The sequence below is a fragment of the Ruditapes philippinarum genome, unplaced genomic scaffold, assembly GCF_026571515.1.
Source record: "Ruditapes philippinarum isolate M1 unplaced genomic scaffold, ASM2657151v2 ctg14283_1_1_1_1, whole genome shotgun sequence".
In the NCBI taxonomy this organism is placed as follows: domain Eukaryota; kingdom Metazoa; phylum Mollusca; class Bivalvia; order Venerida; family Veneridae; genus Ruditapes; species Ruditapes philippinarum.
This window is the reverse complement of record NW_026856352.1, coordinates 8,285-23,348: the sequence shown is the minus strand read 5'-3', so window position 1 is coordinate 23,348 and position 15,064 is coordinate 8,285. Positions and strand designations below refer to the sequence as shown.

The window sequence follows — 15,064 nt, the reverse complement described above, 5'->3', positions numbered from 1 at the left end:
GAAAAATTTATTTATAGATAAAAATAAAAAAAAAAGCTTAAAAATTTCTATTTTATTTTCTTCCTTAAGATATCTTTGTATTAATACGTAAAACGCAATTAATGCACAAAACATTACAATATGATTAAAACGAGCCGTGTAGCGTCTGTCCTTTCACTGCAATTTGTCTATTTGATAGAAAGTATTGGCACTACTAGTGGTCTTAAGAAAAAGACATTAGTCCTGTGTTTGTTATAACATGATCATAATGTTACCTTAAATTAATATAGGTCATTCAATGCTTATCATGTTGTCATTTTATGACACTTGTATGTCCTAATTTTTTTATAGAGTATAAAAAGGACACATCTCACCTCGGTATATCACTGATAGGACTCCATCTGAAAGGTAGCAATGATCTTTCTTTCTTTTCTTAATTCTAATAATAATGTTTTGATTTTTTTTTAACTGGCATAAATAGTTTTTGATTATGCTTTGAAGACAGTGCTTATTGACGAGTTGTATTTTCTGTTGTTTTTTTAATCTAAAAATTTTATTTGTTTCTATTAGTTTCAAAAGCAATGTTAGTTCCACTAGAAGAGAACAAAACTATTATTTAGATGTGTATATGTAACTTGAAACATATGGTACTAAATGTAAAAAGACGTACGAAGATAATAAACAATCATTTATTTAAAGTTCAACATTAAATAAAAAATTGCATATACATATAGTAAGTGACTCTTAACAAACTCTGGATAGTTGAATTATTTCAACTTTAATATCTGAGTTCAACATTTTTAAAAATAAATAAACTGATAGAATACGGACATTTTATTACATCTTATTTTCAAATATTTTCCTCTTCTTTGAATAACAATGGGATGTACACTCGAAAGTGATATTCATCTTCAATATCTGAATAATTGAAGCATAACTTATCTTACATTTTTATATATCTGTAATATAATTTTGTCAGTTTGTACTCTCAAATGCAAACTAGTTATCCCTTAACTATAAAAATAAAATCTAAAACATCTTGACAAGATATGACAAGTTCAAACTCAAAAGTACTCAAAGGTAGGTTTAACGTTTTACAATAACATGTACAATCCAGGACTAGTCTAAAGTCGCACTCCATAACTTTTTTAATGTGTCGATAAAATTGTTTACAAACAATTTATTTAACAATTCATAGCATACACATTATAAGTTACATACGGAAAAAATAATCCTTTGATAGCTTTTTTTCATTTTTAAAAAAAACAACAAAACAATGTTTTCTCTTGACCATTTATCCTGTTTAGACAGCTCATACTTCCCTTGATTACTTTTGAATTTATGTCAAATACATTATTATCAGAGTTATCACCGTGCAAGAAGAAATTGGTTTTCTTAAGAATGTCTCTGACAGAATTATCTAAATCAAAATATGAAGACGGGCCTTGTTTGTTATCTGTTTTTTTTCCTCTGTGATTGCCATAGTTATTTCTATTTTTCATATTTACTGTAATATTGAAGCATCTCATATCTCTCTTTCGATTTTATACTTAAATAAAATTATTTAATTTTCATTTATACCGGTTTTATAGAAGTTCTACCATTTCGTCTGATGAGCACTTATACAAAATACAATGTACTTTTCTACCATTTCCATTGTATTCACATATATGTATTTACAAGGTATTCTATATGTATGATACAATAAAATCAAAAGCGTCATTTGTTCATAGAATATTGTGTCTTTGTGCTTGGAGAATTTGTTTTCTTTCAAGAAAAATTATGCGACTCTTTCACCCAGCCCGATTATCAGTGAATATATGAGAAACGTGATGGAATTGTTTATTAACAAAATCAGATTTTAGAATGTACTTAAAGAACCGGTTAAAAATGATAAATACATGTACTTCGTAATTATTTCATCAAGAATGATAAATTTGTATTATTCTACTCTTATGTAGCAGAAAACATGAAGATTGCCATCTTTTTACTTGCTGTGTTGCCATTTGCATTGAGTGCAAAGATTGACGACAAACGTTTCATTGAGAGCTTACTGGGCGGATATGACAGTGAGATCTTAGTTTCACTCTTTAATTTTAATGTTAGAACAAGTATACTATGTACATTCATATTCCTATTATTTAATGATAACTTTTAAACTGCTACATCATACGATCAATATCATTGTTCTTGTTCATGCAAGTTAAATGAATGATTGTGACTGAAAATATCAAACAGATAAATATTTGTTTACAATCTTTTATATTTATTCACAGTTTTGCAACTTGCTGAACAAGTTCTTGGTCAATTTGGATGTGACGAAACTGAGGCTCAATGTGAAAGCACAATGTGCCCAGGTGTTGTCAACAAAATAGACGGCCACAATGTTTTCATCACAAATCTACTTTGTGGCGCAGTTTGCAAAGAGTTCGTATACAAATATTTTATTATGAATATACTTTCTCTAGTGGATCTTACTTAATATTGCTGCACAGTTTTGCAACTTGCTGAACAAATTCTTGGTCAGTTTGGATGTGACGAGACCGAAGCTCAGTGTGAAAGCACAATGTGCCCGGATGTTCTCAACAAAATAGACGGCCACAATACCTTTATTACTAATTTAGTTTGTGTCGCCGTTTGCAAAGAATTCGTATACAAATAATTCATCTGAACTCAAACATGAGCCGTCTCACGACAAAACCAACATAGTGCGTTTGCGACCAGCATGGATCCAGACCAGCCTGCGCATCCGCGCAGTCTGATCAGGATCCATGCTGTTCGCTTACAAACTCTATAACAAGTAGAGAAACTGATAGCGAACAGCATGGATCGTGATCAGACTGCGCGGATGCCCAGGCTGGTCTGGATCCATGCTGGTCACAAACCCATTATGTTGGTTTTGTCGTGACACGGCTCAAATATCATACGAAATGTAATATTTTGAGTGTTTTAGGAGATTTATTAAATTAGAATATAATTATGTTATGCATCACACTAGAGACTTTTTTTTAATTTGATTGCCAATTATCTTTGGCGTAAAGACTTTGCTTTCTAGAAAGGAATTGTTTATTTCACATTTCTTTCAAACTCTAAATTCTATAATGTACGTGGATATTTTATCTTGAATTTTTTTTCCCGAAATAAATCAAGCACTATCTAGAACATTTATTTCGTTTCAGGGCTCAAGTGCTATCAAAACAATTTGCACATGGTCCAGTAAATGGAGTTGACCCATGCACCGGTGGAATTTCTGGACGTTAAATACATATATCGAATTAAAATAATTGTTTACATTATTTGTAAACGTCTGATATTAAAGATGCTTAAAAATTTCTGTTTTTGTTTGTTTTATCTCTTCTGTGAATCAGTCATCAGTATTTTACCTATGTTCTGAACATGAAATTAAAACAGTATCGAGAGCGATCAGTGATCATATGTGTCGCCTGATTATAGCCAAATTCAATTGTGTACTGTATGGCAGGAGACACAAAAATCGTTATCGGGTTAAAACAAATTTTTCATTCTAGGGCCATAACTCAGTAAGAAATCATTTAAGCGATTTAAGCGGAAAAGCCGTGTAATATGCGCAGGGACTTGAGCTACCAATCAATCCTGTAAAGTTTCATTTAATTTGCATAATAGGTAAAAGAGAAGTAGTCCGAAATAATGTTTAAAAAATAAAAATTATAACAGGGCCATAACTTTGACAAAATCATTGAACCAGAACATGCTGACGATAAGCACAATAAAAGGGACCCCTATAAAGTTGTGGCTACTTTGTAGATGTATCAGCTTCTGTGTAGATAACAATAGAAAAATCATTATCAGGCCAAAACACCTTTTAATCAAGGGCCATAACATTGTAAATATCGTTCGAGTGGAAAACCCATGTAAAATGTGCAAATACTTGAGCTACCGATCAATCCAGTAAAGTTTTATTGCAATTGCATTACTGGTATAAGATGAGATGTCCAGACAAATTTTAGAAATAAAAGTAATAAAGGGCCATAAATCTGACAAAAATCATTGGACGAGAAAATGTCATCGATATGTATTAGAAGATTTGGTACTTATCATTTCTGTAATGTGCGGATGAAATTGAAGCACGCGGCACAAAAATCTAAAACCATAAAGGGGCTCCTCTAAGGTTTTTTTTAAACAGAAGGGACTGTATTTATTTTCGAGAATTGTGTACCATTCGATGAAGGTCTGAATTGACGTGAACGTACCCTCACTACGTTTTCCCAAAACATTTTTTATTATTGCGCAAAGTGATCAAACATTTTTTGAAAGGGACGCATAGGTTTTGAAGCCTGCATATTACAGATAACCTGTCACACAAAAGACCATTTAAAAAAAGCAGACAACATTTCCCAGTAGCGATATTACAGTATCCAATGGTAATACTGGAACAACCCAGCTAGATAAAAAGCTAAATAAAAAGAACTAAAATAGCCACAACACATCAATCATGTAATGCTGAACGATCTTCAAAGAAATATAACAACTCTAACTGAAAGTACGAGGCGACATTTTACGGTCTCAACACGATACAAATAACGCTGACGTGGCGATAAAATAGAGAGAGAAAAAAAAAGAAAAAGAATTCCTACAGAACGTGCAAAATGGCAAAATTTGAAATGTTGCAAGCTCGATTTGGTTGAGCATGTTCATGGACGGTTCTTGTACACACAGACATGATCAAGGCAGCATTTAAATGAAAAAACTTTGTAAAATCATTGCAATTTGTTTGAAAAAATCTGTGCAGAAACCTAATATTGCAACCATTTGTCTATTAAATAAACGTAAATGCACTCCCATTGATCTATCAAAAATGAAATAATTAGCCATGTATTTGCGATTATTATTATTATTATCTTATCTGTAATATTGATCCTACATATATTTTCATAGAATATTATTTCTCTTTGCGAATGTGATGAGAAGACACATATCATTACTTCTGCAAGTGTCCACACTTTAATATACATGTAGAACGTGCTGAACTTCTTGAAAATCCAAAATATTACAACTGACAATACATCTTTTTGGTGATACTGACCTCTTAAACGAAGCAAAAACACCCATCTTCTTACATTCACAAAACAAAACAAAAATAATTTATAAAATAGCCCGTTTCTCCTTTTTTCTTCCCCCCCCCCCCTTCTATTAGATAATGTGAATTGTGGCATTAGACACCTGGTCACAGGGCTTATTGTGAAATTTGGCTTACTTGAAGGTTACTGTATCACACTCATATATTTATCTTAAATAAAAATGGACTAATTCTTGTTCGTCTCTCAAACAGGGTCTAGATACTCCATTTTACCAAAGGGATCACTGCACTTTCTGTACCTCTATTCTATTTCACGTCCATTTCTCTCCCCTTTCCTATGTATTGCAATTTTGTATTGAATACATGGAAAAAAGTTTGTAATTTAACTTAAAAAATGTGTGACAATAAGTATAAAAAGGTCAATGTTAAAGGAGCCTTAATAAATGTAAAAGACAGAGTATCAAAGCTTTTTCAAAATCTATCATCATAATTAAACCTGGCATATTATTATATTCAGTAAATTTCATTATATCATATAATAATCTAGTATTTTCACCAATATATCTATTCTTAACAAATCCAGTTTGATCTTTTGACACTTAAATATCTAAAACAGTTTTCAATCTATTTGCTATACTACCTGAAGCTAATTTATATACAACATTTAATAAGGTAATTGGTCTCCAATTTTTTAAAAATTGTTTTGGCCTGTTTTCTTTCGGAATACATGTTATGGTTCCTAATTTCTGATTTCTAGAAAATGAATTAGCATTATATGCATAATTAATAGCTTTCACAACAAAATGTCCAATTCTATTCCAAAAGGTTCTAAAAAAGTTAACTGTAAATCCATCACATCCAGGACTTTTATCATTTTTCATATTTTTTAATGTAAAAGAGACTTCATCGTATGAAAGGAGACCTTCTAGTTTTGCTGATTGATCCTGAGACAACATAGTAATATCACAATTCTCTAATTCTTTATCAATATCAGAGTCATCAGTCAAAACAACATTTTTATACAAATTTTTCATAATAAAAACAAGTTTCTGTAAGTATATCTTTTTGATCATATATAAAAGTTCCGTCATCAAGTTCTAGGAAAGGAATTGTTTTAGCTAAACAATGTGATTCTTCTAAATTTAAAACATAGTTAGTAGGTTTTTCTCCTAATTCAATCCACTGTGACCTAGACCTGATCATAGCACCTTTAATTTTATTGCATCTAAGTTCATTCAATTCATTTTGTAAATGTAAACGTTTGTCTTTATTTTCAATTGTTAAATTTTGTTCAATATGAATAATTTCTTCCATTAGTTGTTTTTCATAAACATTTCTTTCCTTTGCCTTAAACGAGCTATAAGAAATAGTTTTACCTCTGATTTCCATTAAAAGTGTCTCCAAAAAAAGTTCAGCATTAATAACAAATTCTATTTCTGTATTTTGCATATCTAAAATATAATCTATTTCATAAACTGGTAAACAATATTGTAATTTTATTTCATCTATTTTCTTATTTATTATATCAAGGAGGTTACTGTCATGTTAAAGAGCATTATTAAATTTCCATAAACCTTTTCCATGACTAACAGGAACAAAACAAAAATCTAAATATATAATTGAATGATCAGATCTATAACTAACATCTATGTCACATTTACGTACAAACTGATACAGATTACTTGTTACAAGAAAAAAATCTAATCTGCCTTGTTGTATAGGGTTAGTTCGTCTCCATGTATATTTTCTGACATCACCATGTAATTCTCTAAAAGGGTCTATTAGGTCTTTATCTTCAATAGCTTCTAATAAAAAATTTCTAGCCTTAATATTATGAACCTTTGATTTATAATTATGGTAATCTAAGTCTGGATTCTGAACAAGATTAAAGTCTCCACAAAAAAATAATGAATCGTTATCACTAAAAGAATCTAAAACATCAAAAATATTTTTAAAGAAATTAGGACTATCAATGTTTGGAGCATATACATTGACTAGTAGAAAATTTATTGAATCAACTGATACTTGTAAAATTATAAAATTTCCAGAGTCATCAGTTTTAACTGAATTAATTTTAATACCTAAATTTTTCCTACATAAAATGGCTACACCCTTACCATTTGACCTTCCATGCTTCCATGACTAAAAAAACATAATCCACCCCAATCAGGGTAAACTTTTTTTTCAATTTCTTTAATAAAATGTGTTTCTTGTAGACAAAGTATATCAGCTTTTTTGGTATGGAATAAGTTAAAAATATCACGCCTCTTAATGCTATCATTTAAACCTCGGCAAAGAGAAAATCTTAAGATTACTCATTGACAATTGTTATTTTAATACATTCATCATTATATATCCATTTTACAAAATAACTACACTTGACTGAAATTAATACATAATCCCAGTGAAACAACTGTAAATAATATGGCCTCAATAAAGTAAAAATATAGTTTAGCATGAATAAACTAAAAAAAAATAAAGAAAGAAAAAAGGAACTTGCAACAACATCCATTATGCAAAAATTACATATGGAAAAAAGAACAGAAGACAAGTTCTCATACAAAAAAGGGAAAAAAAATAAAGAAAAAATCTTAACATACAATAAAATGAAATAAGCTTTAAGAAAGTCAATGATAATATATTTCATGTGTTAATTATGTTAGAATATATAAGTTCGGCTTTTTTAGTTATTCATTTATGACACCTTTTAATTGTTGAAGAACATGACTTTAATCACTGATTAAAAGAAAATTTTAAAATGTCTTTAAAACAATGAATTTAAAACTAAAGAGAAAAAAAGAGGAAAAAGAAATGTTATATAGTTAATGATGTTGCAACTAGAATTGCGAAGATTGTCTTCTACAGTATGATATTATGTGCAACACAAAGACATCTTTTAAATAAATATCATCAAATTCTAATTTTGTAGATGTTCCATAATGTAAGTGTGATAAGCAGATGACTGATTATAATATAGTTGTATCCTGAACCAAGCATGTTTTGTATACTTGTATATAATCACAATTTTTATTTGAGATTGTGTGAAAAAAAAGGTTACTGTGTACAGTACATAAGCAATAATCTATTATATGTTCCCCTTTCAGTATTAGAAAAACCACTTCCGAGGTGAAGTTTATATGTGAGAGACTAGATATAATACCAACACAATATTGTGAAAATGTCATTTTATTTTAAATGACGAAAATAAAATATGCATATGAAAATAGTGTCATTTTATTTTAAATGACGAAAATAAAATATGCATATAAAAATAGTTATCAAATGAACAGTTTCAAATAATGTAGGCTCCACACATAGGTGGGTAACATAAAACGCCGTGAAAATGTCATTTTATTTTAAATGACGAAAATAAAATATGCATATGAAAATAGTTATCAAATGAACAGTTTCAAATAATGTAGGCTCCACACATAGGTGGGTAACATAAAACCGCCAAAATAAAATATGCATATGAAAATAGTTATCAAATGAACAGTTTCAAATAATGTAGGCTCCACACATAGGTGGGTAACATAAAACCGCCCCACACATAGGTGGGTAACATAAAACCTAAAATCAGTGTAAATGCATTTACCAACTATCATAAAAAACATTTAAAACAAATTGCAAAAATACATTTTCTAACTATCATGAAAAACATTTAAGACAAATTGCAAAAAAAAAAATTTAAGTAAATATTCCTCATGGCAAAGGAGGTGGTTGGGGAGGATGGAGGGAAGACTTTGTTGCGGATGATCAATCTGCTTTGTCCACGCTAAAAACGTCACGTGACTGAATGATCGATAATGGAGGGGGCCGCCTCAAAATATTCTGGAGGGGCCGCCTCAAAATACTAATCTTAATCTTTTTCCAGGGGGCGACTCAAACACATTTATCTACGTTAAATATCCTTTGAATCTTCCCCTTTCAGTATTAGAAAAACCACTTCCGAGGTGAAGTTTATATGTGAGAGACTAGATATAATACCAACACAATATTGTGAAAATGTCATTTTATTTTAAATGACGAAAATAAAATATGCATATGAAAATAGTTATCAAATGAACAGTTTCAAATAATGTAGGCTCCACACATAGGTGGGTAACATAAAACCGCCAAAAGCAACAGGTGTTATGTAAATAACTCTTGATGCGTACCCACCCGAACCTCGGAAGTGTTAACCTTGTTGTTGAGAGTTTTTGTCAAGAACTACATGTAAGTTATAAAATATATTTGTCAGAAGAAGACAACTGACTTACATAATGCCTTTGGAATTTAAAATGTTACAGGGAATATGTTCCTATTTAAGGGTAAAAAAAAATTTAAAAAAAATTCAAAATATAACAAAACAACAACAATGTAGTAACAATACATATATATATATAAACAAGTTACTTTCAAACATTATATTATTTAGCATTGTGCTGGACTTAAAGTGTTTCTATTTGACTAGCAACTAATAAAACAAGCAGGCTTGTGCTATACTTAAAAGAGCCTAAAATTGACTAGAATTGGCTAGCAAGCAGCCTTATGCTGAACTTGAAGCAACTTAAAATGACTAGCAAAATGTGACAAGCAGTCCAGTGCTGAACTGTTACAGACAAGCAAATCATTAAATGTACCAAGCAGCCTTGTACTGTACTTGGAGTGAGAGTAATTGTCTAGCACCTAGTAATACAGCATTTTGTGCTGAAGTTATACATCCAAAACTTATGAAATTATTAACATATATTACAACAAGCAGCCTTGTGCTGGACTTGTATTGTTACGATGCAAAAAGGATACAAATGTAATATATACAAAAAAACAAAAACAGAAAAACAAAAAACAAAAAAGACATATATCTAAGAACCTACAAGCAGCCTTATACTGAACTTGTTCTAACTTATACAATTTTATAAAATTGGCAATGACAGAAAAGTGAATTCAGAGTAATGTAATTAACCAGTAAATGAATTGACGGCTACCTGGCCGTAGACCTTTTACAGCAATTACACACCTTCTGTTAATATTTTTAATGTTTATCGAAGCATAAGGAAGTACATGCAGCCTTATGCTGAACATGTATGCTTTTGCTAACTATTGTTTATTTCTCAGTACTTCATTAAGGTAGCATTATAAGTGGGATGCGGATATAATTTTGTGAAGCATTGGATTTCCAACGTCCTAACCGTTTAATGATTTCTTCAGAGTGACCTTGCATTGCTGCATTAGTTGCAGCTCCAATTCTGAAGGAGTGTGACTTGTATTTAGAAATGTCAAAACCTAGGAACGCAATAGTGTTTCGCAACTTTTCATTAAAGAATGCATAAGATACCGCTTCACCATTTATGAATTGAAAAAAGGGGCCCTCCTTATGTTTAAAGTGAGTCAAGTAGTTTTTAATTGCAGCAACAGGGCATGTGACAGGACTATGTTGTAGTTCAGGTAGAAATAAAGTTACAGCTTTTGTGCTATGTTTAAAACTGGGTAAGTGTATTTGAACACCAGTGGTACCTTGGGGTTGTTCTATGATTTTGACATTTTTAAATAAAATGGCATGGCTGCTTGTATCATTGGCTTTCTTTTTACACAATTCACCAATTCTAAAAAAGCCATAGAAAGCGAGAATACACATAGTTGCAAAAAGAGTGCGCTGATAAAAATTTTGAATGGTGTGTGGAAGCGCTGTTAGCATTTTATGCAGTAACTCATGTGTAATAGGTAACCTGGTATCTGGCATTTCACTATTAGTTTTCAAGTTGGCAATGCCTTTGAATAATTGTTTAACTAAGAAGGATTCCGAAAAATCTTTAAAACCTAGATACTTGTTAATGTAAGCTAAAGAGGAAGCATGTGTAGATATTGTGCTTAGTTTGTATCCCTTTGTACATAAATGTGCTAGATAATTGACCAAATTCTGTTCTGAAATAGGAAGTTCAACCTTAAGATTATGTGTGTTACAAAATATAAGAAATGTATTCCAATTCTGTAAATATATTGCTTTAGTCCTGTCACTTAAAGCAAAGTTCATAATGTGGCGAGCCTGTGGCGTTAAATCACTAGCAAGTGTTCTGGCACAGCTACAGGGTTGGCATCTAACCCTGGGGAGGCATGAAATGCTTTCTGAAATTCAAAACGAGACAAGTGATCAGCTGTAACATTACGAACCCCTTGAATGAAACATGCACGGAATAAAATATTAAAACGCAATGATAACAAAACAAGCCTACGAATTAGTTTCATCATGTAGGGATCTTTAGAAGATTGTTTGTTTAGTACGCATACTGTAGCTTCATTATCAGAGAAGAAGGTAATTTTATGATTTGCCATCTTATGGCCCCAAAGTTCAACTGCAATAACTATTGGAAATAGCTCCAAAATATTTATATGAAACGACTTGAAATCTAACTTCCATTTTTGTGCAAACCACTTGGAACCAAATACACCTGCACAACCAATGGTGGATGCAGCATCAGTGAACAAATTAAGGGATTCGGAAGTCAGCCAATTGTCATTTAAGAACATGCATCTGCCATTAAAAGTTTTTATAAATTCATGCCACATTTGAATGTCCGCTCTAGCTTCCTTAGTTAACCTGATATAAAAAGAAGGGCATGATACACCTATTGTCAAATCATAAAGTCGTCGTAAAAATGCTCGACCCGGAACAACACAATATGTAGCGAAATTGAGCAAGCCTAAAAGAGATTGTAATTGCTTCAATGTTACTTTTTTGCGACATTTTAAAGCTTCCAGCAGTTGGCATATCTTAACAATTTTATCATGTGGTAAACGAGCGGTCATTTTTTTGGAATCTATTTCAATACCATAAATGATAATGCATGTGGTAGGGGATTGTGTTTTTTCCATTTTAAGTGGAACATTTATCTCTTTACAAATCCTTAAAAAATTATCTAAATTTTTTTGACACACTGAGGATTGCGCAGGACCCACAAAGAAAAAATCATCAAGAATGTGACTCATATGAGCATTATAGTTAAATTCCATTATCCATTGTAAGGCATTGCTAAAACGGTTGAATAATTGGCAAGAAATGCTCAAGCCCATTGCGAGACAAGCATCCATAAAGTAAGCTCTTTGATCATTAATCTCCCAAGAAAAACCTAGTAAATGACGATCAGAGGGATGAATTGGAATAAGCCGAAAAGCATTCTCAATATCAGTTTTGGCCATTAAACAGTTACGACCACACAATTTGACCTTGGCAACAACAGTATCAATGCTATCATACTGAACAGCTGTAAATTCACTATCAATACTTGAATTAACTGAAATACCTTTTGGGTATGATAAGTCGTGAATAAGTCGAAAAGTATTTGGTTCTTTTTTGGGGATTAATGCCAAAGGAGAACATACTAAATTAGAAGGTTTAACAGAAAAAGGTCCCATGATCCTTCGCGCCTCAAGTTCCTCATTTATTTTAGCATCCACAACAGCTTTGTTTGAGAGAGCTGATGGATGGTTTCGCTCATTAGAATGAAAAGAAGAATTGTTGTCAAGTTGGATACGGAAGCCGCATTGGAAACCTTGAATTAAAAATTGTTTTTCTTGTGAATCATAGTTCTGAAGGTATATTTCCAATACTTTACTTCTTATTGGGGTTGTTACGAAAGGAATGTTGTTTAATTACATTACTCTGTGATGGAGCTGAAGTGGAAAGAGGGCGTGGTGAGGCAGCTTTTGTGTTATATTGGCTAGTTTGTAGTCCGAAACATTTGTAACTTGGATGGTTTTTTCTGCAGTTACCACAAATGTGGGCATATTGGCAAAAACGTTTTGTGCAACCTTTTCTTTTGTTAAAGTCATAGCAATAACGCTTAGAAGTGTTTTGTGTGAAACTATCATTGTTTTGGGTGCGAATAGGCAAAGAAGTTGATTTTACCCACAATTCGTAATGAATAGTGCCCCATGGTAATTGTTTCGTTTGACGATGTGAGCGAAAAGACCGGTCATAGAAATTAAAAGCTGCCTGCCCATACCCTCTATCCAGATCTCTTATGATATTCATGTATGTTAAAAGAGGTGAGAACTCATTCGGATGAGCTTGTACATAAATGTCCATATAAATGGTAAATGCTGAAATCCAAGAATTTATTGACATAGCTTTAGGAGATGACTTAGGCATCATGACCAGTTCATTGTTAGCATTTAATGTTAGAGTCATTTCTTCAGGTTGTGTTTTCAGCAGACTATGTAGTTCCACAAACTCATTACTCCATATTGCTTGTTTCATTTTGTCTGGAATGAGAGCACCTGGTGCTAAATTATATGTTACCAATGAATTAATTGGAGCAATACCTGTCTGATTCGCATTTCCCGGAATAACTGGTGTAGTATGACTATGCACTGTCTGCATGGCAATAGGGTTTGGCATGTTACATACAGTAGGCTGGTGGGAATGCACATTGTGCCCTCCAGAAAATATTTCCCGAACTTGTGTTTCCACATTTACTGGATTTCCATTGTCAATTTCGTTATGTACACGATTAGCTTCGGTGGTGGAATTTGTGATGCTCGATGAGGAAGGCAGTTCAGTGACATTTTGCTCTGATGGCGGCGCGCATGTATTGGCCACAAGACCTCTTTTCTCCATTGTCGAAATGACAGCGTCCACTATTGATATTACATCATTTTGCGAAATGGAAGAGTTATTGTTTTGAGTTGCTGTCTCCGTGTTGTCATCAGAACTTTGTTTTTGCCGTTTAGACTTCGTACGGGTTACCATTGGTTCAATACGGCTGCGCTTTGGTGGCATATTGTCTGAAAAATTTTTTAATTTAAATTAAAGTACATACCACCGTATATGTCAAATAAAAATATCTAGCTGCCCTCCATACAGTAATATAGCACTCATTTTGCTATGACATTAACCATTACTTCTTAAACAAACATATTTGTAAAACCGCAGATCAATTCTAGCTTTTTATACATGTATTCTGTATTTACATATACTTGCTTAATTAAGTAGACTGAAAATGATGTATTTGGAAATCGATGAAGCCATGTATATATCATGATAGGAACTTTAGGTCTTAAACAAAAAACATATCCTTTCGTGCTTAAATTTTATATTAAAATTTAAATGTAAGAGCAAACTGTAATGTATGTATAAATATTAATTAAAAGTACTATTACAAGTACTAAACATAGACACTATTACCAGTACACATTCTAATCTGGCAATATCCTACATGTAGTTGTACATGTATGCAAGTAATTTACGGAAACTATTATATAAACTACTATTACAAATATTTAACTTAGATGTACTATTACAAGTAGAAACTAAACTTAAGCATTCTACAGTGCATTTATATCTATGTAGGGTGCTTATGTGTATTTATAAACACCCCGACACATAGTTGAAAAATCAGCCTAATCATACATATTATAATTTATAGAAGTACACTTGCAAGTACTGGTAATTTTAATGTCATTTTGTGAATAGCAGATATAACATTTGCCCCTTACAGGTGCAAGTGTCCAATACAGTATACTGACTACTGTACAACTGTACCATTACAGGTTCAAACATGTGTCCATTACAGGATAATGAAAAAATGTACCCGTACAGGTACTAAAACATGTGTCCTTTACAGGATAATGAAACAAGAACCATTACAGGTACTAAAACATTCTTCCTTTACAGGATAATGAAACAAGAACCATTACAGGTACCAACATAGTATCCTTTATAGGATAATGAAATATGTACCAATACAGGTACCAAAAATGTGGCACCTAAATTAATGAAATCGAGCATATGTCAGGCGCTACTAAATACTATAAAGATGCGATAATGCACATACCACATTCATATCCTTTTACTTATTATGCAAGCGAATAATGCAATCTCGAAGACTGCGAATGTATTTTGGGTACCCAATATCTAATGATAGGTGAACACCATCAGCACAATGAATTGTTTTCTGTGAATTCCACATTCCTCTATGTTTCCATAACACAACAGGGAAATCACAAGTAGACAGTATATGTTGAATTGCAACATTAGCCCTTATAACATGT

At 31.9% G+C, this 15,064-nt stretch overlaps 3 protein-coding genes across 3 annotated transcripts; 1 reads left to right on the top strand and 2 right to left on the bottom strand.

The window, feature by feature from the left end:
* The first annotated feature begins 1,892 nt into the window (after window positions 1–1,892).
* On the top strand, window positions 1,893–3,313 carry LOC132746266 (uncharacterized). Its single transcript, XM_060735368.1, has 3 exons — window positions 1,893–2,048; window positions 2,256–2,406; window positions 3,159–3,313. The coding sequence occupies exons 1-3, from the start codon at window positions 1,949–1,951 to the stop codon at window positions 3,238–3,240; spliced, it is 333 nt and encodes a 110-aa protein (XP_060591351.1). The 5' UTR covers window positions 1,893–1,948; the 3' UTR covers window positions 3,241–3,313.
* A 5,058-nt stretch (window positions 3,314–8,371) lies between these two features.
* LOC132746268 (uncharacterized) lies at window positions 8,372–11,048 on the bottom strand. Its single transcript, XM_060735370.1, has one exon. The coding sequence runs from the start codon at window positions 11,046–11,048 to the stop codon at window positions 10,140–10,142; it is 909 nt and encodes a 302-aa protein (XP_060591353.1). The 3' UTR covers window positions 8,372–10,139.
* A 1,310-nt stretch (window positions 11,049–12,358) lies between these two features.
* Window positions 12,359–14,864, bottom strand: LOC132746267 (uncharacterized). Its single transcript, XM_060735369.1, has one exon. It carries the CDS (start codon window positions 13,791–13,793, stop codon window positions 12,624–12,626), a length of 1,170 nt encoding a protein of 389 aa, XP_060591352.1. The 5' UTR covers window positions 13,794–14,864; the 3' UTR covers window positions 12,359–12,623.
* Window positions 14,865–15,064: the final 200 nt, after the last annotated feature.